General features: G+C 47.2%; 1 protein-coding gene across 1 annotated transcript in view; it reads left to right on the top strand.

Annotated features, from left to right (window-relative positions):
• The window catches only part of Tbc1d9 (TBC1 domain family member 9), a 63,880-nt gene extending 40,406 nt beyond the window's left edge, over positions 1-23,474 (top strand). Inside the window, exons 12-21 of the mRNA XM_012513310.2 lie at positions 671-956; positions 1,259-1,388; positions 10,182-10,280; positions 10,482-10,550; positions 13,679-13,919; positions 16,805-16,870; positions 17,652-17,738; positions 19,924-19,998; positions 20,080-20,183; positions 21,364-23,474. Of these exons, the coding sequence (XP_012368764.1) occupies positions 671-956; positions 1,259-1,388; positions 10,182-10,280; positions 10,482-10,550; positions 13,679-13,919; positions 16,805-16,870; positions 17,652-17,738; positions 19,924-19,998; positions 20,080-20,183; positions 21,364-22,062 (1,856 nt within the window). The 3' untranslated portion in view covers positions 22,063-23,474. The remainder of the gene's footprint in view (positions 1-670; positions 957-1,258; positions 1,389-10,181; positions 10,281-10,481; positions 10,551-13,678; positions 13,920-16,804; positions 16,871-17,651; positions 17,739-19,923; positions 19,999-20,079; positions 20,184-21,363) is intronic.
• The last annotated feature ends 980 nt before the right edge of the window (positions 23,475-24,454 follow it).

Below are 24,454 nucleotides of genomic sequence, written 5' to 3'. Positions count from 1 at the left end.
CCAAGTGTATTGTTTAACTTTTCCATTGCTGGGGCAAAATACCTGGTGTCCACAGTGAAAGCTGAGGTTTATTTGGCTAATGATTGCAGTGGCTTTGGTCCATAGTCTATTGTCTCCAAGGTAAAAACATGCTGGAGAGGCATGGCAAAGCAAAACCGCCCCCTCGATGGCAGCTAGAAGCAGAACACAGGGCCAGGTCACCACTAAGAGATGCGCCTTCCAGAGTCACGCTTTAGCGGGGCCCCACTTCCTGGCAGTACACTCCCTGGGGAGCACCGGGGACTCACGGCCCTGTCGCCTTTCTGGGGGGCTCTTAATCCGTCTAGTTGGCTATAAGATGAACTAGACATTTGGTGCTACTTGGATATGCGTTTCATATCTAACCAAACACTGTGTTGGCAAAACAGTAACTAACCTAAACTAGCCTTTTTATCAGCTTTTACTGTTGTCACCTTCGTTCTCTTTTATGGTAGGAAAACCCAAAAGAAGATGCAGCCAGAACTAACCCGGTGATTGAGCTATGTCAGCAGCTGGTCTAGTAAAGCAGTAGCAGCAGAACAGTTAGTAAGAGGAACTGGGCCAGATTATTATAGTCAGATGTTTTGATTGGGCTCTTCAGTAAGAAGTTGCAGTTGGTTAATTGGTGGCTTTTTGTGTCACCCCTGCTCAGGCGCCCTGGTGGACCAAGGTGTCTTCGAGGAGCTGGCCCGAGACTATGTCCCGCAGCTGTATGACTGCATGCAGGACCTGGGTGTGATTTCTACCATCTCCCTGTCGTGGTTCCTCACGCTGTTTCTCAGTGTGATGCCCTTTGAGAGCGCAGTGGTGGTTGTGGACTGTTTCTTCTATGAAGGAATCAAAGTGATATTCCAGTTGGCCCTTGCCGTGCTGGATGCTAACGTGGACAAACTGTTGAACTGCAAGGATGACGGGGAGGCCATGACTGTTCTGGGAAGGTACAGTGCTCCGCCTGCTTTGAGAAGCCACCTCCGGTTTTCTTCCCTGTGCTTCATCCATTTCTCTTTCATTTCACAAGTCTTAATTGAGGCCATGGTAGCTGTAAAAATCTCTGTGCTATGGATTTATTTCCATGTGCTGCTTCTTTAGAAGTGAAGAAAATTCCTTGAGCTTTTTAAGAAAATCATGTTCTTTTTCATTTTATAAAGCAGTTTTGAGAAAGTGGGTGGCAAATTGATTAGGGGAAAGTTCCTGGCTCGTCTGTAGATCTGTAGTAACTGCCGAGTGCTTCTCCTCACAGGTACTTGGACAGCGTGACCAACAAAGACAGCACCCTGCCTCCCATCCCTCACCTCCACTCCCTGCTCAGTGACGACGTGGAGCCCTATCCTGCCGTGGACATCTTCCGGCTCATTGGGACGTCCTATGAGGTAGGCCTGGCTTCTGGCCTGGTTGTGAGCTGATAGCACCCTCAGGTTAGCATGGGGAGCCAGATGTGAGTCCTATACCACTGGTGTTCCTCAGCACAGACCACTACAGACTGGACCATTGGTAGAGAATGGAAATTTATTTCTCAAGATTCTAGAGGCACAAGTTAGGGCCCCATCAGCTCCCAAGATGGCTCCTTGACTGCTGCGTCTCCCAGAGGAAAGGAACACCCTGCCTCGCATAGCAGAAGAACAGCCCAGAAAACTCTTTCCTGCACAACATTAATCCCTCAGGATGAGGCCCTCCAACCTAAACACTTCCCACAAGGCCCCACCTCCCAACACCACTGCATTGAAAATTACATTTCAGTGCGAGTTTTGTAAGTGACAAAAGTACTTGAACCATAGCATGACTTGTCGGTTTGCCTGATTCCTTTTACGCTGTGAGAACTCGTTGCCAGAAGCAAGCAGCTACCCAATTACTAATGGTTTTCATTTCCAGAGATGGACACAGGGGCCTAGCATATCTAGTGGGTCCAACACCGTAGTCGCACCTGGCATGACAAGCTCTGGCCCTCCAGTTCTTTATTGTGCCCATTGTGAAGCCGGTTCTAGTAGCAGCTCAGAGCCAGCTCTGGTGCAAGTCATTTTATTTCCTGTTGTCATACTGAGTACTAGGATTCCTCTGGGCCAGACAGTCTAAGACACCAAGAATATCTTTAGCAAGCTATTGTGAACCAGAGTCTACGAGTCCTCTGAAAGTGTGTGCCCTGGGTGAGGGAAGATGCCCTCTGACCCATGCTGCCCTGGACCTGACCTGGTTGCTATCGAATTCCAGAAGAGAACTAGAGCCGGGGACATAGCTCAATGGTCTAAGCACCTGCCTGGCAAGCGCAGGGACTGGGGTTCGATCCACAGCACCACCTGCCTTGCTGGGCACCCAAGCTGGCCACTGAAACCAGGCGTAACAGTACTCACCTGTAATCCCAGTGCTGGGGAGGCTGAGACAGGGTCACTACGAGTCCAAGCTGCGAAGTGAGACCCTATACCAAATACGTTTTTTAAAAAATTACAGAAGAGAAGTAGCAAGCTTCTAGATGTGAAGTAGCAAGCTTCTACTCCCTCAGCCCTGCTAATTTGTAGGGTCCCAAGACTCAGTCCCTGAAGCCTCTCATGTCTTCATCAGTTGGCACTGGGAGTGTTTTTAAAAATGATCATTACGGAAGAGCAAGCAAGAATATTCTGAGCCTTCTACAGAAGTTGTTGGTATTCCGGCTGGTGACGGACAGATACGAGGGAGACAGTGACATACCGGTTAAGATCAGAAAGTTTCTCTTAGAAGAACCAAAAATTAAAATTGATGTGGACCTAGAAACCTTTTCAGGAATTTTTTAACTCGTGATAGGTGAAAGACAGTATTTGCAATATTTTAGAGTCATAAAATTAGTGCAGGATTATGATAGAAATTAGAAACAGACAGTAAGAAAATAAGCTATCCATGAGCATTTCCCCATATTGCCCTTAACTGTATTTTTTATTTATAGTATACACTTAAAAATTCAAGGCTTTATTAAATAACTGCTGTCATGCTTTTTTGTTAAAATATGCCCTGAAAGTTCTGTAACACACACCAAATATTATCTGGAGACATGATTTTAATAGATTACTTGTGTTTTGTTTACTGGGTCAACAAAATTTACTGATCTCCATTACTCAGACATTTATGTTGATTTCTTCCAAATTTTCAGCATGCTATTAATCTGTGGTGAACCTGTACTCAGCTGCCACATCGCTAATTATTTTTTTTCGAATCCTAGAAGTGCCTTTGCAGCAATGGATCAAGCTATATGAACAATTCCTGGCACACACCACTGAATCTCTATAGAGTCCCAATTTATATTTTCACTCCCGGAGATTGCAAATTGCTGTCTTACTTCACTGTCTTCATAATTGGTTATTACCCAAATATGCTGTTTAAAAATCACTTCCTGAGGGAGCTGGCCAGATAGCTCAGCAGACTAAAGCGCCTACTTAGGCAAAGCGCAGGGACCAGGGTTCTACCCCAGCACCACATGCCGTGCCGACCCCTCCACCGGAGCTTGCTGAGACAGCGATTGAGACTGGGCATGGTGGCGTGCGCCTGTAATCCCAGCACTTGGGAGGCTGAAAACAGGAGGATCAGTATGCATCTGATCTGCGTAGTGAGACCGTGTAGACCCTGTACTGAATACATAGAAGAAAAATCACTTCCTCAGGGCTGCTGGGTAGTACCTGAGAAAAGCATCAGTGACCTGATCCGAGAATGAGCCCAAGCCCACAAGATGGTCACCTGTTGTTTATTGCGCCTGTGGGCTGTTTTTCTAAAGGGATCTTTAGAGCCTTTATTGTTAAAAAGAACTCTGGGCCATGCAGTAAAGCTTGGGACGTGGAAACTCAGTTTTGTCATCCACAGCGGACAGGCCAGCGTCCTGCTGAGGGTGGCACTTGGCCCATTTTAGGCAGAGAGAACCCTGAGAACTGGCGTCCCCTGATCCCCCACCTGGCTGACCCCTAATGGTAGACCTGAACTGCCAGACATCTGACCTCAGGACTCGGCAGCAGCTTCCTTCCTCTACTTGGGAGAGAAGCCACTGATCCATGTCGCTGCCTGTGTCAACTGGCCATTCTCTGCTTTGCGTGAGCGTCACTGTCCTGCTTGCATCCGCCAGAGGACCTTGACATGCGCGCGGCGTGCTCCCTGCTCTCCCTCCTTCCTCGTGATAGTATCAGAGGTTCTCAGTTCTGCCTGTGCAGTAAGTAATTTTTTTAAAAATTGAAAAAGCAAGCTTCTAAAAATGCAGCTTTTTAGGCTCCTCTTCCAGTCATTTAAATCTGAATTTCCAGCATGAGGCCCAAGGAATATATATATTTTTTAAATGTATTTAGTACAGGGTGTTCAGGATCTCACTACATAGATTGGACTCCTAGTGATCCTCCTGTTTTCAGCCTCCCAAGCGCTGGGATTATAGGCGCACTCTACCATGCCTAGTCTCAATTGAGCCCTGGGGGTGGGGGCGGTGCTGGCAACCCCGTCCCTGCATCTGCCAAAGTCCGCACTATAGTTCCCTGAGCTGTTTGCTGCCCTCCCGTGAGATTTCTGATGCCAGGTGAGGGATGAGAGTCGCTGCCCTCCTGCAGAATGGGCCCCTGATCACTAAGGCCAAGAGTAACCACTGGATCTGGGCTAAGATGAAGCGCTTGAGTGGTCAGGGCATAAAACACTTTTCTAGGGGCCGGGGAGATGGCTCAGTAGAATAAGTGCTTCCCTGGCAAGCGCAAGGGTCTGAGTTCAATCCCTGGTTCCGCAAAAATAAAACACTTTTCTTTCTGTTCTTTGGGATAATTGGCCATGAAAATTAAAATGTAAGAAAGGAATGCTGAAGCACGTTTATCTTTTGCCATCTGGCCAGAGCGCACTAGCCCCAGGGTGCCAGTTGGTGGGTCAGCCTGGTGCGTAGACACAAGAACTCTACTTTGTAGGTGACTCATGGGTGAAACCTCACTTCCTGTCCTTCAACCCCTGTGAGATGAACCTTGGATGCCAGGAGAACGTAGCTTTGTTCTTGGTGGGACCTGTGCACGAACTGAGCCTCTGCGCAGGTCCGATGGAGTTAAACAGAAGTAGACGAAGCCTCAGCCTTAAAATTTAACTATGGACCCAGCTCCTCGTGGGCGGCCGGGAGGCCACTGTCGACCTTAGAGCAGCACACAGTTGTTGGAGTGACCTGAGCTGAGCTGCAGGCAGCGTATCTAGTAAGACTGGAAGCACAGTGTGTGTGAAGGGTGGCAGAGGAGTTCGGAGTCATGGGTCTGCTCAGCAGCGCTAACTGTGGTGGTGGCACACACTGAGAGCCTGCCACGTCAGAGGCAAGCTTCCGGTTGCTTGTAGACAGCCCTGGCAAGGAAAGGCTTGTCCATTTCAAGGTAAAAATGCCTGCTGAGAGGAGCCTAGCTGTGCCCGTGCAGTGCTTGGCTGTCATGAGCAGCTTCCCCGCCAAGAGGCCCAACTTCACACTAGTGGTGCACAGTCAAAGGCAGTGCTGTAGGCGGAGTCACAACTTCACATGGCTTTCCAGCCTCGAAGCAGAGGGCAAGCTCTTGGGGGGCAGTGGGGACAGGAGACCTCGGGAACCAGGCAGCTCTGACCTGCTGGGGTGGCAGCCTCTTTGCTGTCGGAGGTGAGAAGCCATTCTTGCCACAACTTTTTTTTCCACAGAAGTCTTGATTTTAACTTTGTCCTTGTTTTTAAAATTAACTATTGCCCAAACAATACATGCTGTGGGCTTTTTAGTCTACTTGTCTATTTCTAATTTTTATTAGAGAATTTTTTTTTTTTTTTTTTTTTTTTTTTTTTTTTTTTTGGTTTTGGTTTTTGTTTTTGTTTTTGGTTGTTTTATCTTCCCAGTTACACAGAACAAGCTCTCACTTTCTCTCTCTCTCTCTCTCTCTCTCTCTCTCTCTCTCTCTCTCTCTCTTTCTCTCTCTGTCTCTCTTTCTCTTTCTCTTTTTCACACACACACACACAGTTTAAACTTTGTTTTAGTGGGCCTCAAAATTCTGTGGCAGAGTTTTGGTCACAGGGAAAGCTCTAAAGGACAAGGCAAGTCACAAAGTGACTCACTACATGGATAGGGAAGCTGGTGCCACTCAGGAGTGACAGTGGCAGGACAGGGGTGTAGCTTAAGGCTGGAGCACTTGGCTTGTATGTAAAAGGCTGTGGGCTCCATCCAGAGGGACAGTGAAGGAATGGTGATGGGAGAGGCGAGAATGTAGCTCGAGACAGCCTTGTCTCCACCTGCTCCTTATTGGAGCCACTTCCTGTGTCCAGAGTCCACGGGGCAGCGGACCTGGACTTCTGTGGATGGGTGGATGCGGTGGTAGGAAGTGCAGGGCTAGCACCTGTTTGTTGGGGCCCAGTAACCAAGGAGCCAGGCAGCCCAGAGAAGCACTGCCTGTGTTGAATGTGGCTCTTGGCTCCTCAAGACGTTTGGAATTGGGTCGTGAAATTAGAAACAGGCCACAGAAGCATGCAGGTAAAATTTGAGTTGGAGAAGAGATATAAATGAAGATAGGTCATTTTGTCTATTACTGAAGGGCAAAGAGATTTTAGAAAATTAAGATTATCTTAGGGGCCCTCCCCCTCAGCACTAAATGCTTTGTGTTGGGGAGAGTTTCACCCTTACGCCCATGCGTTCCTTCTTTCTGTAGATCTGCAATGTGTCATGCCCAGGAGAAGCCAGCATGTCCAGACCTTTGCCTTGGCTGAGGAAATGGAGAATGCTGGCTGCAGGACGTACTGAGTGGGGCTTTTTCACCATATTTTTAGCATTTCATTATGTCAGCCCCTCCACAAGGACGGGTGGAGGCACCCCCATATTCTCACCACTCACATTTCTTTAGAAAACCTCCGGAAGTAGCCAGGCAGCACCTCAGAATGCTGGCTTCCCCTCTTAGGATGCGACGCAGAAAGGGGGGTCAGTGTCTTGTGCCGTGGCAAGCGGCAGAGGCCTGGCCAGGGACGAGCTTCTCCTGGAGGAACTTGTCAGTTAAGCCCAAAGGAGAGAAGTGGCTCTTTTTCTTCAGCAGCTCCCCAGTGTTTAACCATAGCTGTTATCACCAGTACTTTTCCATTCTGCAACCACAGCTTGGGGGTTAGAAGGCTCCGTGGGACCGCTCCATCTCAGCTAGTGAGAGAACAAGAACTTAAATCGAATTTTGTCTGGCTCCAAAATTTATGTTGTTCCTCTTTGAGGTGAGGAAAGACGTGCTGCCTTGGTTAGAACTTGGGCAGCAGAGCTGGGAAGTCACAGTAGCCTCAGGTGACTCGAGGGCCTTGTTGAACCCCACAGGACCTTGGTTTTCCCATCTGTGAAATGCAGGGGGCAGTTGCAAGTGACAAAGGCACCATCAGGAGCAAATGGGATGACATAGGAATATCCTTGACAGTTGTAGGCACAATAAGAAGTCATCTCCTTCTCTGTCTTGCTCACGTTTTGTACTGATTACAGGCATATTATGGCCTAGCTTCAAGTACATACAGTCCATCCTTAAGCCCATATGTGGTATGACCAGAAATGTGGTATCTTAAGAATTACTGTAATAAAAGATTGATTTCCACTAATCTCCCCTCAAAATGACTGTTTGCTGTGAACACACCTTTTCTGTCCTTCTTGCCACTTTCTGAAGCAGTTCTAGAAGGCTGCTTTCATTAGTTCTTTCTGTCGTTTCCTTGTTGTGGCTGCCTTGTGTCCTGAATCTGTTGAAACGTTACCTTTCATCGTCCTTTTGACTCTGGGGGAGGAACCAGACTCTACGTGGTGCCAGATCTGGTGAATAAGGTGGATGAGGACTCAGCGTAAGGACTTTGCAGGCTGCCTTTCCGCATGGTTCTCAGCAGCCACATTCACTGTATTTTTATCTCACCTGGTAGTGATACCCGAGAAAGACGATTTCCAGAACTGTTTCAGAAAGTGGCAAGGATGATAAAGGTTAAAAGGGAGCGGGAGTATGTTGAGGGGGCCAATGGCAGTGTTGTTTTGCTATACTGATTTTTTCTTAAACATTCACCATGCATTAGGACCACGCCTCATATTTTGCGGTGCCATTCATGGCGCTTCTGTTGGGATCAGAAGACGGACTGTCCTTGGGAGTTTTTCTTTTGCAGTCAAAATAACTCTAGAATGAGTTAACTGTGATTGGTTTTCATTGCTAATGGCAGCTGTTGAATTAGGCTGCTCATTGACAATAACAGTGGGTCTTTCTTGTTGAAAAGAAGCTGATTCAGTATTTAGAAAGCACTTGTCTAGAGATAGGGAGTTTCTCCTATAAAACCTAGTTTTGTTGGGGTTGGGGAGTTTATTTGCTTATTTTATTTTAATTTACGTATTTGGTGCAGGGTCTCACTATGCAGCTCCAACTCCTAGTGATCCTCCTGTTTTCAGCCTCCCCAGCATTGGGATTACAAGCGTGTAGTGTACCATCACACACCACACTGGGTCTCAGCATGCCTGGGGGCAGGGCTGCCACACAATATGGTGCTGGGGATCAAACCCAGTGCCCTGTGCTTGCCTAAGCAGACCCTTAGTCCACTGAGCTATCTCACCAGCTGTTTGCTTATTTTTAATACTGAGGATCAAATCCACTGAATTACATCTCCAGCCCTTTTTATGTTTTGAGACAAGGCTGGCCGCAAACTTGCATTCTTCAGCCTCAGCCTCTGGGACTCCAGGCATGTGCCACCACACCCTGCTGTGTTAGGTGCAGGCCCACTCCCTGCATTCCTGGAGGAAGGCCAACTGGCCAGGGCCAGCATGTCCATGTCCTCTTATTCTGACTGCCTGCAAGGAATGCCAAAGTCAAAGCTCAACTCCCTGATTAGTCTTTCTAAAGCAAGAAGAACATAAAAAGTACTAGAAAGACCCAGGCTTTGGCTGTACCTTTGCACTTGGGAATTATGACAGTTGAGACTCTGCCACACAAACCATACTGACCAGTTGTGCTGCTTATATGTTGTCATGTAAAATACGGGACTAATGTTGCATGGATCTTGCGATTGTAAAAAGTAAAGTACTCATGCTTAGTGAAATTGGAACTTAACCAGTTAACCTCTGTTTCCTATTTTTGTTTTTGGAATCTGGCCACCCAGCCTTTTATGCTGCACAGCAAGTCAGAGGCAGAGTGTGTGCTGGCCTCCCAGGGATGGGCTGGGATGGTCCTTCCAAACCCGGAGCCGGATGTACTTCCTTTGCATTGAGCTCAATGCTTTTGCATCTCACTTGGGATAAAATCCCAAAGCCCGGAAGCCCAACATGTGCTTCCAACCCATAAATATTTTTCTTGGGGATATCTGTACTTAGGAATGGGGTTTGGGGGCATAGGAGCACGTAGGTTTGGATGTTGCAGAGGCTGCCAGACACACTTGCATAATGGTTGTATCTGTTGCTAGCCCACCTCAGCCTGCCTGCGTTTGGGTGCACCTTCTTGCCAACACTTGTGTTGTCTGTCACCTTTCCTTTAGCCTGTACCTGTTTTTACCATGGCAGCCATGACACCTATGGGAAGCTTTTGTTTCTTTTTTGCGTCACCAAGAGACCTAAAGCCTTATGCATTCCTTCTCTGCCTACAAGTAGATTCACTTGGCTCTTGAAGTTTAATTCAACTAACATGCAGGCGATGCTGAGCATTTCGGAGACTGGAGAGGCGCGTTCACCCACCACGTCTCCCATGCCCTGCCTCACAGTGGATTTCTGTAGCAGACAGATTAAGCCTACGGAAGGAACAGTGAGCCTCACACACATTTCTCCCAGTTCCAAGTCTAGCAATTATAAATAGCTTCCTTCTTATCAGGACAGCTCTCCCCATTCACAAGCAGCCTAATTTAAACTTTCTTCTTGATGACACGTTGGATTTTACAGTTCAGTTCAGCTGCTGAAATGCATGAGCATTCCCAAATATTTATTTATGGTCACTATAGGGCTTTAAAACAGTAAATAGGGGCCGGGAGATGGCTCAGTGGAATAAGCGCTTCCCTGGCAAGCGCAAGGGCCTGAGTTCAATCCCCAGTTCTGGAAAAAAAAAAAAATAATAATAATTAATTAATTAAAACAGTAAATAGAGTGTAATCTCGGTTGCTAGTCGTGTGGCAAGCCACATGTGACACGCATGTCAAGAACGCTTCAGCTTTTCTGTAAATAACACAGGACACTGTGCTTTAGCAGATTTTTCAAGAAATACTAATATTATTTTCTTTTTTTCCAGAAATTTGGAACTATTCGGGCAGACTTAATTGAGCAAATGAGATTCAAACAGAGACTGAAAGTGATCCAGACCCTGGAGGATACCACGAAGCGCAATGTGGTGAGTCCTTGGACTCGCGGCATGGCTTTCTCCGTTCTTTTCTCTTCCTGCTGTCTTTCCCCACTGCTGTTGGCCCTCATTCTGGCTCATCCATTGCCACTCGACACAATTGAGGACAACTTGAAAGAAGAAAATAAGGGACTTTCGCAGCGTGACATTTTTTTGAATATGTGAATTTCATTGTGCTCATTTGTTTGATAGGTACGAACCATTGTGACAGAGACTTCCTTTACTATTGATGAGCTGGAAGAACTGTATGCTCTTTTCAAGGTGAGTTTCAAAGCAATTGCATGTCCTCCCTAATGAGTAAGAAAGTTCATTTTGAGAATTCAGTGTTCTTCCATTAAACTGAGGGAGGGCAGGGTTTACTGGCCAAGGTCAAACTGGATCACTTAGTGTGAAAGAAAACAGATTCTTGTCACTAATGGAAGCTAATATTTTATCTGTGTTCCTCTCCAAATAATGTTAAAACTCTTTTCCTGAGCCTAAGAAAATAGGTTATGACTTTCTAAAACTCACTGGGACAATGGTAATTAAGTTGAAATTCTGCTTGAAATTCTTATAACGTGTGATTTCCTGTATGAAGCTATCAAGTGACTTGAAGAGAACAGTATATAGCTAAGATAAGCATAAAAATGTGGATTAAAGCACCTGCTTAGGCAGAGCACAGCAGTGGGCCGAGGTTCACTGCCGGCCCTGCCCCTGGGGTATGCTGAGACAGCAGTAGAGATTGGGCTTGGTCGTGCACGCCTGTAATCCCAGCTCTTGGGAAACTGAACACAGGTGGATCTCTCTAAGTCTGATCTTTGTAGTGAGACCCTGTAGTCCCTATAGACCCTGTACTAAAATACCAAAAAAAAAAAAAAAAAAAAGAATGAAGATGTTTAAACGTCTAAGGAAAAGCTTTATTGGTTAATTTCTTTGCTTTCCATTTTGAAATGGAAATTGAGCTCCTACTAGTCTCGGCCTTTGATAGGAAAAGATTATCCAGCAACTAAAGAGTGTACAATGTCTTTGTCCTAAAACATGTTTTCAATACTGGGGACTACATCAAGGGCCTTCACACTGAGCTACATCCCAACCCTTTTAAAAGAGAAAAAAATTTCTTTTAAAATTTTGAGACAAAGTCTTGCTAAAACCCTTAAGTGCCCCAGCTGGGTTTGGACCCTGGAGTGCTGGGATTACAGCCATGCACGACCATATCCAGCTCCTAGAAAAGAAATATTTTGCCTTATTGTCCTTATCAACCTCATGGGTTAAAATGTAACGATTGACGGGAATATATTTAAACGACATGAGTACAAATTTTAGGACAGTAATGACTGCATGAACTGGATTTGCCCATTTTGAGCAGTGCAAAGATAGAATAAGGAAAAACCTAAAGTCTGGAGCGTCCTGGCAAGCCGCAGCACTCAGAGGGACCGAGTGTTTGGGAGCATTTGGGAGTGAGGAGTCTCACCAGCAGTCCCGCTGTCCTGGCTGCCACTAGAGGGCACCACGAGCTTATTTATTTACTTGTGTCTCACTGGTGCCTGAAGTTCCTTTCCTCACTGTGTTGAATTGACAAATTAGTGATCAGGGATCAATGTAGAATAGTCCCTTGATGCTTCTGGTGGGGACAATGAGGCCCAGAGAGACCGAGGCACTCTGTGTTCCGTGGCTGGTTAGAGCTGTGCTTTGTGTGGCAGCAGTAGTGACATCAACTGGTGGGCGGCAGAGTCCCCCCCACCCCCAGTCTCTTTTTGACCCCTGAGGGTGATGTCGCTGCCCCCTGCCAGCTCAGCCCTCTGCATCCATGCCTGCTGAGCACCTGTAGCTAATGCTCAGGGTGAGTGAGTTGTTGTCCATAGTGAAGTGGTTCTTCTGTTTCCAAAAGGACTGGCATCGGCCTGTTAAACGGGATACTAAAGATGAGAAGCACCTGCTCCACTGGATGGGGGTTGAGCCAGGATGCTAGAACATTAACTCAGAGTGGAGTGGCCCTGGGGCAGCAAGGTCAAGAGCAGACCAGAGACAGGGGTGTGGCCATAGAGAGGAGGTAGATCTTGCAGGGCCTCTAAAAAAGGAGTAGGAGAAGGGGGAAGAACAGGGCTGTATGCACAGAAGTTCCAGGTCCTGAGGTGGATGAAGCTGCGTCTTCCCTGGGGCCCTTCGCACTCCTGCAGCTGGCTACCCAGCATGTCATTCGAGCCCTGAAGAAAGCAAGCTTTTCTTACTCACAAGGGACCCTGAGATGTTCGTTGGTACCGGGGCTGGGAGAGGGTCTCTAGTACCAGGGACCAAAATAACAGCTTCAGCTGTGGATGCTTTCTTTTGTGTGCAGAGCACGTTAAATGGCTGTAAGTGATATCCACAGCATTTACTGAGTCACTGTTGTGCCGGTTTCTGAGTGTTTCTCTGCAAATACAGAGGAATAGTGCAGGTCTTTTTCTAGAAATCTCTGCTCGGGTTTTGAAGTAAAACTTGGGGGAGGGTAACAGGCTGCACTGAGGTAGAGTTGATGGTAAGTGTAATACAGGGCCTTTGTCTAGTTTCTCTTCGCATCTTCCTTTGGTCTCCATCTCTGGCCTAAGCCTCTAAGGATGTTTGTGGGGTCTCAGCAGAGAACAAGGGAGAGGACCTGGGTGGCCTGCTTTCTTCTGAGCATCGTGAGCCCCATAGAACCTTGTGCACCCGTGTCCGGGCCTGGCTCAGAGTAACCCGGATGCTTAGTGAGGGAGGAGGTGCTCTGTGGAGCTCTTATCAGCTGTCCCCAAGCTGGGCTTCCCTCACACTGGTTCAGAAAAGGCTTCTGAGCTGCAGGCCACCATGACCTCCCCACGCAGCCTTTCCTCTGAGGTCCCATTGTTTCCTCCATCCCTTCCTGCCCTGCAGCCCCAGGGCCCTGTGGGACCTGGACACAGGCTCTGCTTCTCTGCTGGGGCTGCACTGCACACACCCAGGTGACTTCCATTCTCTGCCTCTCTTTCCTCATCTCCCTCCTGCACCCCTTTTTTACTACCTAGCTGCAGATCTAAGCAATCCATGGTGATTGCTTTCCTCATTGCTCTTGTGTTCTTTTGTGAGAGCAGAACTGAAGTCCTCAGACTCACAACCTCTTCACGATCTATAGGCAAAGGAGAAAGATCTGTTTACCCGTATAGTCTTCCTAGAATGGGTGTGTACCTCTCCCACAGTCGCAGGACCGCCCACAAAGAGGCTGCCTGGCTTCCTAGGACAGGATCAGCTGTTCCCCAGATATCTCTCCTCACCCCAGCAGTTCCTATAGAGTGACTTTTCTAGCACTCTCCACAGATATGTGGAGCTGAAAGGCCACATGCTTCCAGATTACATGCTGCGTGGCTGTGGCTCGGAGCCATGGAGAGCTAACGCTGATCCTCCTATTTGGTCTTTTCCAGGCAGAACATCTAACCAGCTGCTACTGGGGCGGGAGCAGCAACGCGCTGGACCGGCATGACCCCAGCCTGCCCTACCTGGAGCAGTACCGCATTGACTTCGAGCAGTTCAAGGGCATGTTCGCGCTGCTCTTTCCCTGGGCCTGTGGTGCTCACTCCGAAGTGCTGGCCTCCCGTCTGTTCCAGCTGTTAGATGAAAATGGGGACTCCCTGATTAACTTCCGAGAGTTCGTCTCTGGGCTAAGTAAGGATGCACTGTCGCTGCATGAGCCCGGGGCCAGAAAGGGCCACAGGGATGGTCACCCAGGCTCCTCCATGCTGCCTTCAAAGCGCAGCCCTGCAGGGAAGCACACAAGAGCTCTGCAGTGACAAGAAGTGTTCAGTCTCTGTTCCCCGGCTTGAAGGACCATCCATCACCAGCTCACACCTGTCCCCCACCCCACCCTGCTCCCCCTCCTTGCCTGGTTTATTGGCCCATAATGTCACTGCAGTCCTCTTCCATTTATAGTAGATGTTTCTAGTGAAGGCGCCCACCCAACATGTGGTCCTAAATGTAGCAAGCACTAGGTCAGACCAGCAGAACGAGGGAAGAGGGGATGCTTTTCTGTTCTTGGGTGTGCTGGGCCACCCTTGGCCCATGTACTTGAAATGTCATGCCAAGGAAAGAGGAGAGGTCATGTCAGAGACAGTGCTGATTCCGAAGTATGCCCTTAATCTGTGAGAATAATGCCTAGGAGTCCCAAGGTCGCAAGATGCTGACGGTAGGAAGCTGTTCTCGGGTTGAAAGCTGTAAGGGCATCTTCCCTTGCTGGCGGGTGGGACACGGGGGCCTAGTGGTCATCAGGAGCAGGCCTTGTGCTGATGCTTTAGAACTTGTCCGATCACTCCAAGGAACAGCTGCCTTGAAGGGACAGCGATGATGACCACAGCACTTGCCCCACACTCAGTATCAGGCGCAGTCCCGAGGCTTCTGACCACACGATGACACAGTTTGTGTTTAAGTCCAGGCAGCCTGGAGATGTAGGTGAGGCAGTGCTGTTACGCCTGAGTAGTGTCTTAGTTCCCCTAGACTGGGAGTTTATCAGCAGCAGAATTGTATTCTCCTCACTTTGGGGAAGCCCAGGATCAGCGCGGGTGCGGCAGATGCAGTTCTACCCAGGATCTGTCCCACACAGACGGGTCCTTCTCCAAGTCCTCACACAAGAGAAAAACAGCCTCCTGCAGGCCTCTTCTGTGTGGATGCTGATGACGTTGGTCAGCGTCCTCGTGGTCTTGTCATCCCCCAGAGGCCGCCTTGCAGCGCTGTAGCATGGAGTGAGGGGGTCAGTTTTAATGTAGGACTTTTAGGGAGTCGCAGCACATCTGCTTATTGTCACTTCCTGTGTTCAGCTAAAAAAATAAAAATTCGGATAAGTTAAGTAACTGGCCGACACATTAATTTTTAACCAGTAAATAAATGTCTCGTTTAAGGGGTGGGGTTGAGTTGAGGTAGAGCCTCACTGTGTCATTCAGGCTGGCCTCAAATTCAGGAAGATCCTCCTGCCTCAGCCTCCCAAGTGCTGAGCTCACAGACATACACCACTGCCTCCAGTCTTTAAATGTCTGTTAGTAACTGAAGTGAGTATGTGCTGGACCCAGAATGCAAATGAGGTCAGTCGGTCTGTCTCAAAACCTTACCCTTTCATACCACACTGAGACAGAAAAAGAGATTTTCTTCTAGAACCCTACCCAGAGAGATACTGATTAAGAGTTCCCATGGAAGGGCTGGGGAGATAGCTCAGTGGTGTAAACACCTGCCTGGCAAGTGCAGGGACCTGAGTTCAGTCCCCAGTACCACATGCTGAACCAGCCCTGAAACTCTGGTGTGCCAGTGCACGCCTATAATCCCAATACTGGGGAGGCTGAGACAGGATCGCTACGAGTCTAAGCTGCGTAGCGAGCCCCTGTACCAAATAAATAATTATTTTAAAAAATGAATGTGGGAGATAAGAATAGAGAAATATAGCCACACAAATAGCTTGAAGATGTGTTACCTGGGAAGCCAGCCTTGCTCTGAAGTGATGACCAGTGTAGGAACAGAACAGCCTGCTCAAAACCTGAGTTTATTTCAAGAGGCAAAGACAGGTGAAGGGTGGAGCAAAGGCAGGAAGCCCAGTCGGAACCCATTTCTGAGTCAGGGATTCTGAGTGCTGACAAGAGCCGTGGACATTCTCTGCTCCAGAAGCAGCTCACGCAGCAGGCAATGACCAGTGCTGTGCTTTGTGCTGTTTGTGGTCTTTGTAAAGTCCAGGTCACAGGTTCAGGGTCCTTGGACTGCATACAGACTAAAACTAGAGGAGCACTTTTGGTAGAGAGCGCATCGCAGGGCCAGGCTGCCTCTTGCTTCGATGGTCCTGGTCTTTGGGAGCAGTCAGGAAGTGCGAGGCTGCTGGGTCAGGAGGGGGAGCGAGGAGAGCGCCTCGCTCGGCGGAGTGCGGAGGAGGCAGCCCGCCAGCTCTTCTGGCCCAGGTTCTGCGAGTCCTCCTTACCTTCTTTCTGCAAAGCTTGTTCATCTTTAAGCACTCTGAGGACATATGTTTACAAAGGAAAAAGTTAACAGGATTCTCTTGATTGAAGCCATGATGATAAAGTGGTAGATACATTCAGATGCAGGAAACCTCAAAAACTAAAAGCAGTGTGTGTCAAGTGAGTGGCATGAGTCCATCCCAAGCGTGATTGGGCTTTATTTTGTGTGCTCATGGTTATTCGGAGGTTGGCTCCTGGTTCCGTCCTCTTCCTCAGTGCTGACCCTAGCTTGCCATGTGCTGGCCTGTCCTGAATTCTTTGCATGGACTAACATACGTGCTCCTCATGGTCCTGGGGCCCCAGTGTCAAGATCACGGTATAATCCGCTTTCTCCCCACCTTGGCAGGGAAACCGAGGTTCATAGGTGCTCACTGTCCCCCTGCACGCAGTAAGTGCTCAGGATTTAAAACTGAACTTTCTGGCTCCAGAGCTCTTATACCAACTATGCCCTGGCCAGGTCTTGGTTCCCATTTGTATAAAGTAGGCTTTTCAGGGAGGTTTTAGGCTGCAGCGGCTGCTGCCACACATAGCATATTCAACACCGGTTGTTTGTGTCACTTCTAGGTGCCGCGTGCCACGGAGACCTCACGGAGAAACTCAAACTGCTGTACAAAATGCATGTGTTGCCGGGTAAGTAAGCCGCAGAGAGCAGCCCATGTACAGCCACCAGGGCCCCGCAAGACTCTTTTCTTGGTGTCACCTGTTGGCCTCTTTGGTCTACAAAGTCATTTGTTGTTCACTAAGCACAAACTCTGCAGGCTCCTGAACCAGCATGTGCTTGGTTCAGTGATCATTCACCAGTCTCCACCAATGGAAGATAGCACAGGCGACTGCAAGAGAAAGAATTCAGAGCTTTGGGTCCCACGGGGGGTGCAAGGATTGGGGGAGACAGAATGAGCCTGGGAGGTGCTGAGACCGAGTCTCAGGGGAGCCCTCTTAGCCCCGGCAGGAGCAGGTGGTGGGTGGTGAGGCTTTGAGTTCCGCTTTGAACAAGACAGGTCTCAGCTGGATATATGCAGCAAACCCTAAGAGAAGAAAGGGGAGTGATGGGCATTAGAGAGAAGGTAAACTGTAAATCGGGGGGGAGGGTTCTATCTAATAGACTAGTACAGTGCCCTGAAATTGGTTTGTAAAATATAATTGAAAGAATTTGGGAACTTTCCTGTAACAAGAAAAATGAAAAGTGACACTAGTGTGTGGTTTTTGAAAAGAAAGATGCAGTTAGAAATCGAGCGATGACCCCTGCTAACATTGTAGAGACGGAGGCCCTCATCGCACCCCAGTGGTGCAACTCACTCCACCTTTATACTTTTAGTTTCTCGTTCTTTTATCATTTCATCGAGTCATTAAGGCTCGCTTTCCTAGAGCCGTAGCCCTACCAGCATGAGAGTGACGTTTCTTCCGTTTCCAGAGCCGTCCTCCGATCAAGATGAGCCGGACTCTGCTTTTGAAGCAACTCAGTATTTCTTTGAGGATATCACCCCAGAATGCACACATGGTAGGTGCCGCTCACCAGCACGGCAGTATCTACCACCTACGCAGCCCTCTCTTACGAGACAAAGACTTGCTTCCAGAGCCAGTCCGCACAAGAAGGACGTGAATATGGCCAACTGCTGCATCACTTTCCTTTTGAATTTGGGAGGTTAGGCAGCTATGGGGGAGCAGGGGCCTCATCCCACCATAGAGACCATGGATGCTGGGTCCTGCTGGGGTTAGGAAACGCACGCTCTATGTGGTTTAGGCTTATTCCCCCTGCTACGGCCCGGCTCATTCTGAACATCATCCTGTTGCACACAACTATCGAAAACTGGCTAGCACCACTGTCAGAGGCGTCTCCTCTCTCTCCCTGCTCTGTATGAAACTACCTCACAGGCCAAATCCTACTCTTGTCAGAATCTCCTACAGTCCGTAGGCTGAGAATTTTTACTATATTTTTAATGGATAAGCTAAAGTAGGCTTAAAATCTTAACCATACTAGTACCTTGAAATACTTAAGAATTTTATATAGTATATATAATTATGTGACATACATATAAAACTGGTATCCAGCTATACAGTTTTTTGTTTTTGTTTTTTGCTCTGAGTGCCCTGAGGGCAGGTTTGGCTGGCTTGAGTTGTGGGGATCGAACCACAGCAACCTGAGCCTGACTGCTTTGTGGAAGCAGCCACTTAAAGAACTGAGCTAAGGGGCAGGCCCCCCAGTTTTTTGTTTTGATTTTGAAATGTCAATTTCTGAAACTTTGTGTGCTATTTAATATCTTTTTTTAAATTTTAAAACCTACTGAGAATGTTAATGTCATTAAGTTTTTGAAAGCATGGTTTTTAAGGAGCTACACAGTAACCACTGCATGGACTTACTTTACATTAAATATATTCGGGGCATTTTCTTTTTTTTTGGGGGGGGTGCTCAGGATGCCTTCAGGGCAGGTCTGGTTTGGCTTGAGGATGAGGGGATCGAACCACAGCATCCTGAGCCTGACTGCTTTGTTTCAGCAGACATTCAAACACCACTGGGCAGGCCCCCTTGGGGCATTTTCATATTATAAGGAGAAGGCTTGGCTGTAATCCCAGCACTGAGCAGGCTGAAACAGGAAGATGACCACAAATTCAAGGCCAGTCTGGGCTATGTAGTGAGTTGAAGGCCAGCCTGAACTACATAGAGAGATCCTGTCCCAAAAACGAGAGGAGAGGAGAGGAGAGGAGAGGAATTTCCCAGGGACAGATAATACATCGTCCTCACTCTGGCTCGGGCTGCCAATCTTGCCAAGTCACCTTGGGCTGGCTAAGCAAGAGCCACAGTGCTCCGTTAGCTGCCACCCATGTGGAGCACTGAGGCACTTCCGACCTTCCTCTTTAGAAGCCCTCAGTGTCCCTGGAGTACTATTTTAAACAAGAAAAGAGCCATAAGTAAATTTCTTAAAAATAAAACTTTTGAGATTCCAAATCATGAACCTTGAAGGATTTTATAGCACATAACCTTGTAACATAAAAATTTCTTCTATGAATATAGATTTTAATCTCCTTTAAAGAATAGATTTTGCTAGGTCTGGTGGCCCATACCTATAATCCCAGCACCAGAGAAGCTGAGATAGGAGGATCCTTGTGAATTTCAGGCCAGCCTGAAGTACATAAGGAAACACTGTCTCAAAATAACAAAAACAAGCAAAGGAATATTTTTTTTTGCATAACCTATATGCAAAGTTAAGACGATAATGTTGCAGACAGGAGAGGAATCATATTCCCTGGGGCCAGCGCCCCTATTTTTTAAGTTCTGAAGACTGTGCGACCTCACATCTTAAATTTTTACTTATATACTGAACCCAGGTATGAGAAAGAAATCTGAGAAAACCTTTCATCTAGAGAAACTTATCAGGTAAATAGGGGACCTCCAATAGAATTTGAATTTCAGATTTAAAAAAAGCTTCGCTTAGTGTAAATATGTTCTTTACAATTTTAGCGATCCATTTGTACTAAAACGTGTTTCATCGTGTATCTGAAGTTCCAGTGTAACTGCCTACTGCCTATGCTGGTGTGCTTTGTTCGTTTCGTTTCCTCCCATTCTATTTCGTTTTGTTTGCTAAGTCTCCACTCAACTAGAGACTCTTCTGCTTTCTTGGAGAAATGCTAGTCTGTGACTATTCTACATGACGTTGTCTTCCTTTCTTCCCATTATTTCTGGGTAGTTGTTGGATTGGACAGCAGAAGCAAACAGAGTGCAGACGACGGCTTTGTTGCAGTGAGCCTGAAGCAGGACAAAGGTACGGATGCGCTCTTCTGCGCTTGCCTTCCTGCTTATTTCTTGGCCAGAGAACACTTACTTCTTGACATTTGGGTCTTAGGGAAGAAGGGAAATTCTCAAGAAAATCGAAATTATCTGCGACTCTGGCCTCCAGAAAATAAGACTAAGTCAAAGAATGCAAAGGATTTACCCAAGTTGAATCAAGTAAGTTCAGTTCATTCCTTTCTAACCTTGTAGTGTTTTTGTTGTTGTTTTTTGGTCATACATAAATGTGGAATAAATACCCCTCAAAGAAGTGTAACTTTGGGGTATTCAGTTATTCTCTGTTTGGACCTATTTTATGTGTTTTTAGGCATCAAAAATATGTTCAGTTGTAAGACAGTGACCTCTTCAGAGTAAATTATAACCACAAGACTATTTTGTGAGTCTGCACATTTCATCCCAGTCATTAGAAATGCCTTCAGATATTCAGGGCTTGTGGTACAGCTCAATGGCGTGAGCACCTGCCTGGCGATCAGAAGGTCTCGAGTTCAATCTCCGCTACTGCCAAAAAAAAAAAAGGTAGAAATATCTTCAGATACTCAAAAGCGAGGCTGTGCTCTTTCATGTCACCATGCTTAGCTACAAAGACATCAGCCCTGTGCTTTCTTAACAAGCTCAAATGTGGGCCAGGGATGTAGCTCAGTGGCACACTACCTGCCTGGCAAGTGCAAGGTCCTGAGTTCAGTTCCCAGAACTAAAAATAAAAGCTGAATAAAAGCTGAATCAATGTAAATGATTAGTGCACAGGATGAGAAGGCTCGGCTAAGCCAGATGAATGGATAAGTGACCTGGTGGGTACAGGGCTTGTGTCCTGGGGGTGAAGGGCTGGGGCTCTTCTGGGAACAGCTGAGGTGAGGTGACGTGCGCAGGTACGAGCAAGGGCACTTCATCAGGGAAATTGGGCATTGTGAAGCAGCTGTATGGCAGTCTTTCCTGACTCTAGGTGATGAGTCCATGAAGACTTAGTGGTCCATTGTTTCTGCAAGTGGAGGTGGAAGTGTTGGCCCATTCCCATAGTCACAGCACTCGCAGAGGCTGAGGCAGGAGCATCACAGTTTTGCATGCTGCCTGGACAGGATAGGAAGGCTCTATCTCAGAATTTTAGAAAACTAAAATAAAAAGGGCTAGGGCAAGTAGCTCAGCTTGAAGGTCCCAGATTTAGTCCCCAGCACCCTGCCTCATCCTCCCTCCCCACAAAGAAGCTCCAGTAGAGAGACTCCCTGTGTGCAGCCGTCCTCCTCCAAGGACTCACTGGGAACCACGCAGGGTCTTCCTTTAACGCCTTTCCAGTCTCCCCCTCTGCTCCGGCCGCCGAGCTTACACTGTCATTGTCCCTCCCCAGGGGCAGTTCATCGAGCTGTGCAAGACCATGTACAACATGTTCAGCGAGGACCCCAACGAGCAGGAGCTGTACCATGCCACGGCAGCGGTGACCAGCCTCCTGCTGGAGATCGGGGAGGTGGGCAAGCTTTTCATCGCACAGACCACCAAGGAAGCAGGGGGTGCAGGCAGCGGGCAGCCCATTGCAGCTGGGCTGTTCCCCAAGAAAGGGCCAGGCCAGCCCTACGGGGTGGAGGCCGCCGAGCCGCCCCCAGCCGACAGCGAGGAGCACTCCCTCGGGGGGCAGATGGAGGACATCAAGCTGGAGGACTCCTCACCCCGGGACAACGGAGCCTGCTCCTCCATGCTGATCTCCGACGATGACACCAAGGATGACAGCTCCATGTCCTCGTACTCGGTGCTGAGTGCGGGCTCCCACGAGGAGGACAAGCTGCACTGCGAGGACATCGGGGAGGACACGGTCCTGGTGCGCAGCAGCCAGGGCACTGCAGCACTGCCCCGCAGCACCAGCCTGGACCGGGACTGGGCCATCACCTTCGAGCAGTTCCTGGCCTCACTGCTAACAGAGCCTGCCCTGGTGAAGTACTTTGACAAGCCTGTGTGCATGATGGCCAGGATCACCAGTGCCAAGAACATCCGCATGATGGGCAAGCCCATCGCCTCGGCCAGTGACTACGAGATCTCCGCCCTGTCAGGCTGAGCCTGGGCTTGGGGAACCGCGGAGCAGGGGCTGGGCTTTTTTATGTTCTTCTGTGTTGGGGTTTCTTTTCCTTTTAAATTAAATATTTATTCATACCTGGCTCAAAGCCTAGCATTTTCATAATGTAATACAATGAAAACTGTTGAGAAATATTTCAACACCTCAGTGTAAGGCCCAGGACACTTGCTGGGTAAGGGGCGACCAGAGTACAGTTCATTCCGTGAACTTCTCCTAAAAAGACGAGTCTGTTGGTGATCCTGTATGTGTGTTATAACTTATTAATCTTACTGTGAGCTGTATACATGGTTTTAAAAATAATGCTGTTTAACATTATGTAAGGCAGCCTCTGTTTTGTGTACTTGGGCTTTTAAATAAAATAAGAGCCGTAAGGGAAGACAAAGGCTACAAGTACTGTCCTTAGATGGAAAAGGCTCGGCAGTGGGTAAATCCGATTCCACTTTAGCAAGTATTACAAATATTTTTTAACATTTGAAATATGTTCCTAAGAATCCTCTTCAAAATTCCAATCAACACATATTCTTGTGTAGGGGGAAATCCTGTAGGGCTCTAGTTACAAAACTGTACATGATTTTTATAGAATGCGAGAATAACACCCAAATCTGACCAAGTGGGCTAACCCACAAGCAGGCTGCTCAGCTTCCGTGTCACTGGCCTGAAGTCTCCGTAAGTGAGTCACCTTTGGCTACAGAGGATCTGGATGTGCAGCAGGTGGGTGAGGGCTCAGGACAGACTTTGTTGTTTTGCTTTTGAAAGAGTAAAAGTACTGCTGCTTCCGATACTGGATTTTCAGCTTCTTGTTACTCACTACAGATAAAGCAAAAAAAAAAAAAAAAAAAAAAAAAAAAAGGAACACTTTAAAAAGGAACTTTATCATTTCTGTACTCTCCATAGATTGAAGAAATTATACCATGTATTGCATATGACCATCTTCCCATTAAATCAATGTAGAAGTAATGTAAACTGAGAAAAAAAATTCTGCAAGCTAATGGAACTAAAATGTTTTAAAACAGAACTTGTCACTTTATATATGTAAAAGAATAGTATGCTCTATCTATTTCCTGAATGGGTATGGAAATGAAAACTAGCACACCTGCACTTTGAATTCTTGCTTCTTTTTTTAATTATCATTATGATTATCATTTTGGATTTGGTAATTTTTTTACAGACACTGGAAAGTTTGTCTATTGTTGAATTCACAATCATGTTCAAATTTCCTTTTCTTATTCTGAGTATTCCTTCCAACATATTATTTTATGATACATGGTGTCCTTATTTTAGCTGTCGCTGCTGTAATTTTTAATTTTGTTTACAGAATAATTTTTAAACTGTCAAATGAAGTAGTGTTAACCTCAAATAGGATAAATGTAAACAAATAAAACACATCAGATATGGCTTCTTATCTTTGTGCTTGAGTTCCTGCCTAAAGCAATCACATTATTTCTTTGACAATTTTACAAGGAAAATTTTAATACACAGACATTCTAAGTAATAAATTTTATATAGGTATGTATAATTGAGATAAACTGTGTGGCATATCAATGGCTGGTTTTAAAACATGGGAGGGGATTTTTATCAGCTATCTGATTTAAAATATTTCACTTGGGCCAGGGAGATAGTTCAGTGGCATAAGGGCCTGCCTGGCAAGCACAAGGTCCTGAGTTTGAGCTCAAGGTCACGGTGGTTGAGGTGACTAGGTCTCCCTGGGAGCATGACTGGGGGAATACCCTTTCCTAGGCTCTGATGAGACAAAGTGGGCGTCTCTCAGTGGCTGGGCAGCTTCTCTGTTCCGCAGTGGAGAGTATTGTAGGTTTGTAATCAATATAGGAATCCAAGTAGCCAATTAAAATTTGAAAGTCTTTTTATTAGCTGAGCTCAGTGACCATGAGCATAGACCCCTGTTTCAGAGTCTAATGAGCCGTCCTGACCAGAGAACATGAAGAGTATGTAAAAGAAATACGTGATTCATCCTACTTGTCAAACAGAATAAAATGTATAGCATGCATCCTGCTTGTCAAACAGATTTTTTTCTTGCTGTACATCTGGCTACTTCCTGTTATTTTTTAGGGTCAGCGCTTTCTCAGGGTATATTTCCTCCATATGGTTACTTGTTTCACATGTAGGCCTGTTTTTACAACTCTGGGGCCAGCTAAAGTTTATCGTGGCAATACTTATGCTAAGAGTGGGTTTAGGCCATCACAGAGAGGGGGAGACCAGATGCTTTGGTGGTGGGGAAGGCAATGCCCTTCTCGTAAGAGGTGGTGAGGGCGAAGCTGCCCATTGCTTTGGAGGTGAAGGAGAGTAACGGGTTGTGGCCCTAGTGTGAATTGCTGAATTATGATGGTGGTCAGTAACACTGCCACGAAGCCCTTAC

This window comes from Octodon degus, unplaced genomic scaffold, assembly GCF_000260255.1.
Source record: "Octodon degus isolate 3935 unplaced genomic scaffold, OctDeg1.0 scaffold00435, whole genome shotgun sequence".
Classification (NCBI taxonomy): Eukaryota; Metazoa; Chordata; class Mammalia; order Rodentia; family Octodontidae; genus Octodon; species Octodon degus.
The sequence above is the reverse complement of the archived record's forward strand: the minus strand, read 5'-3'. Positions and strand labels throughout refer to the sequence as shown.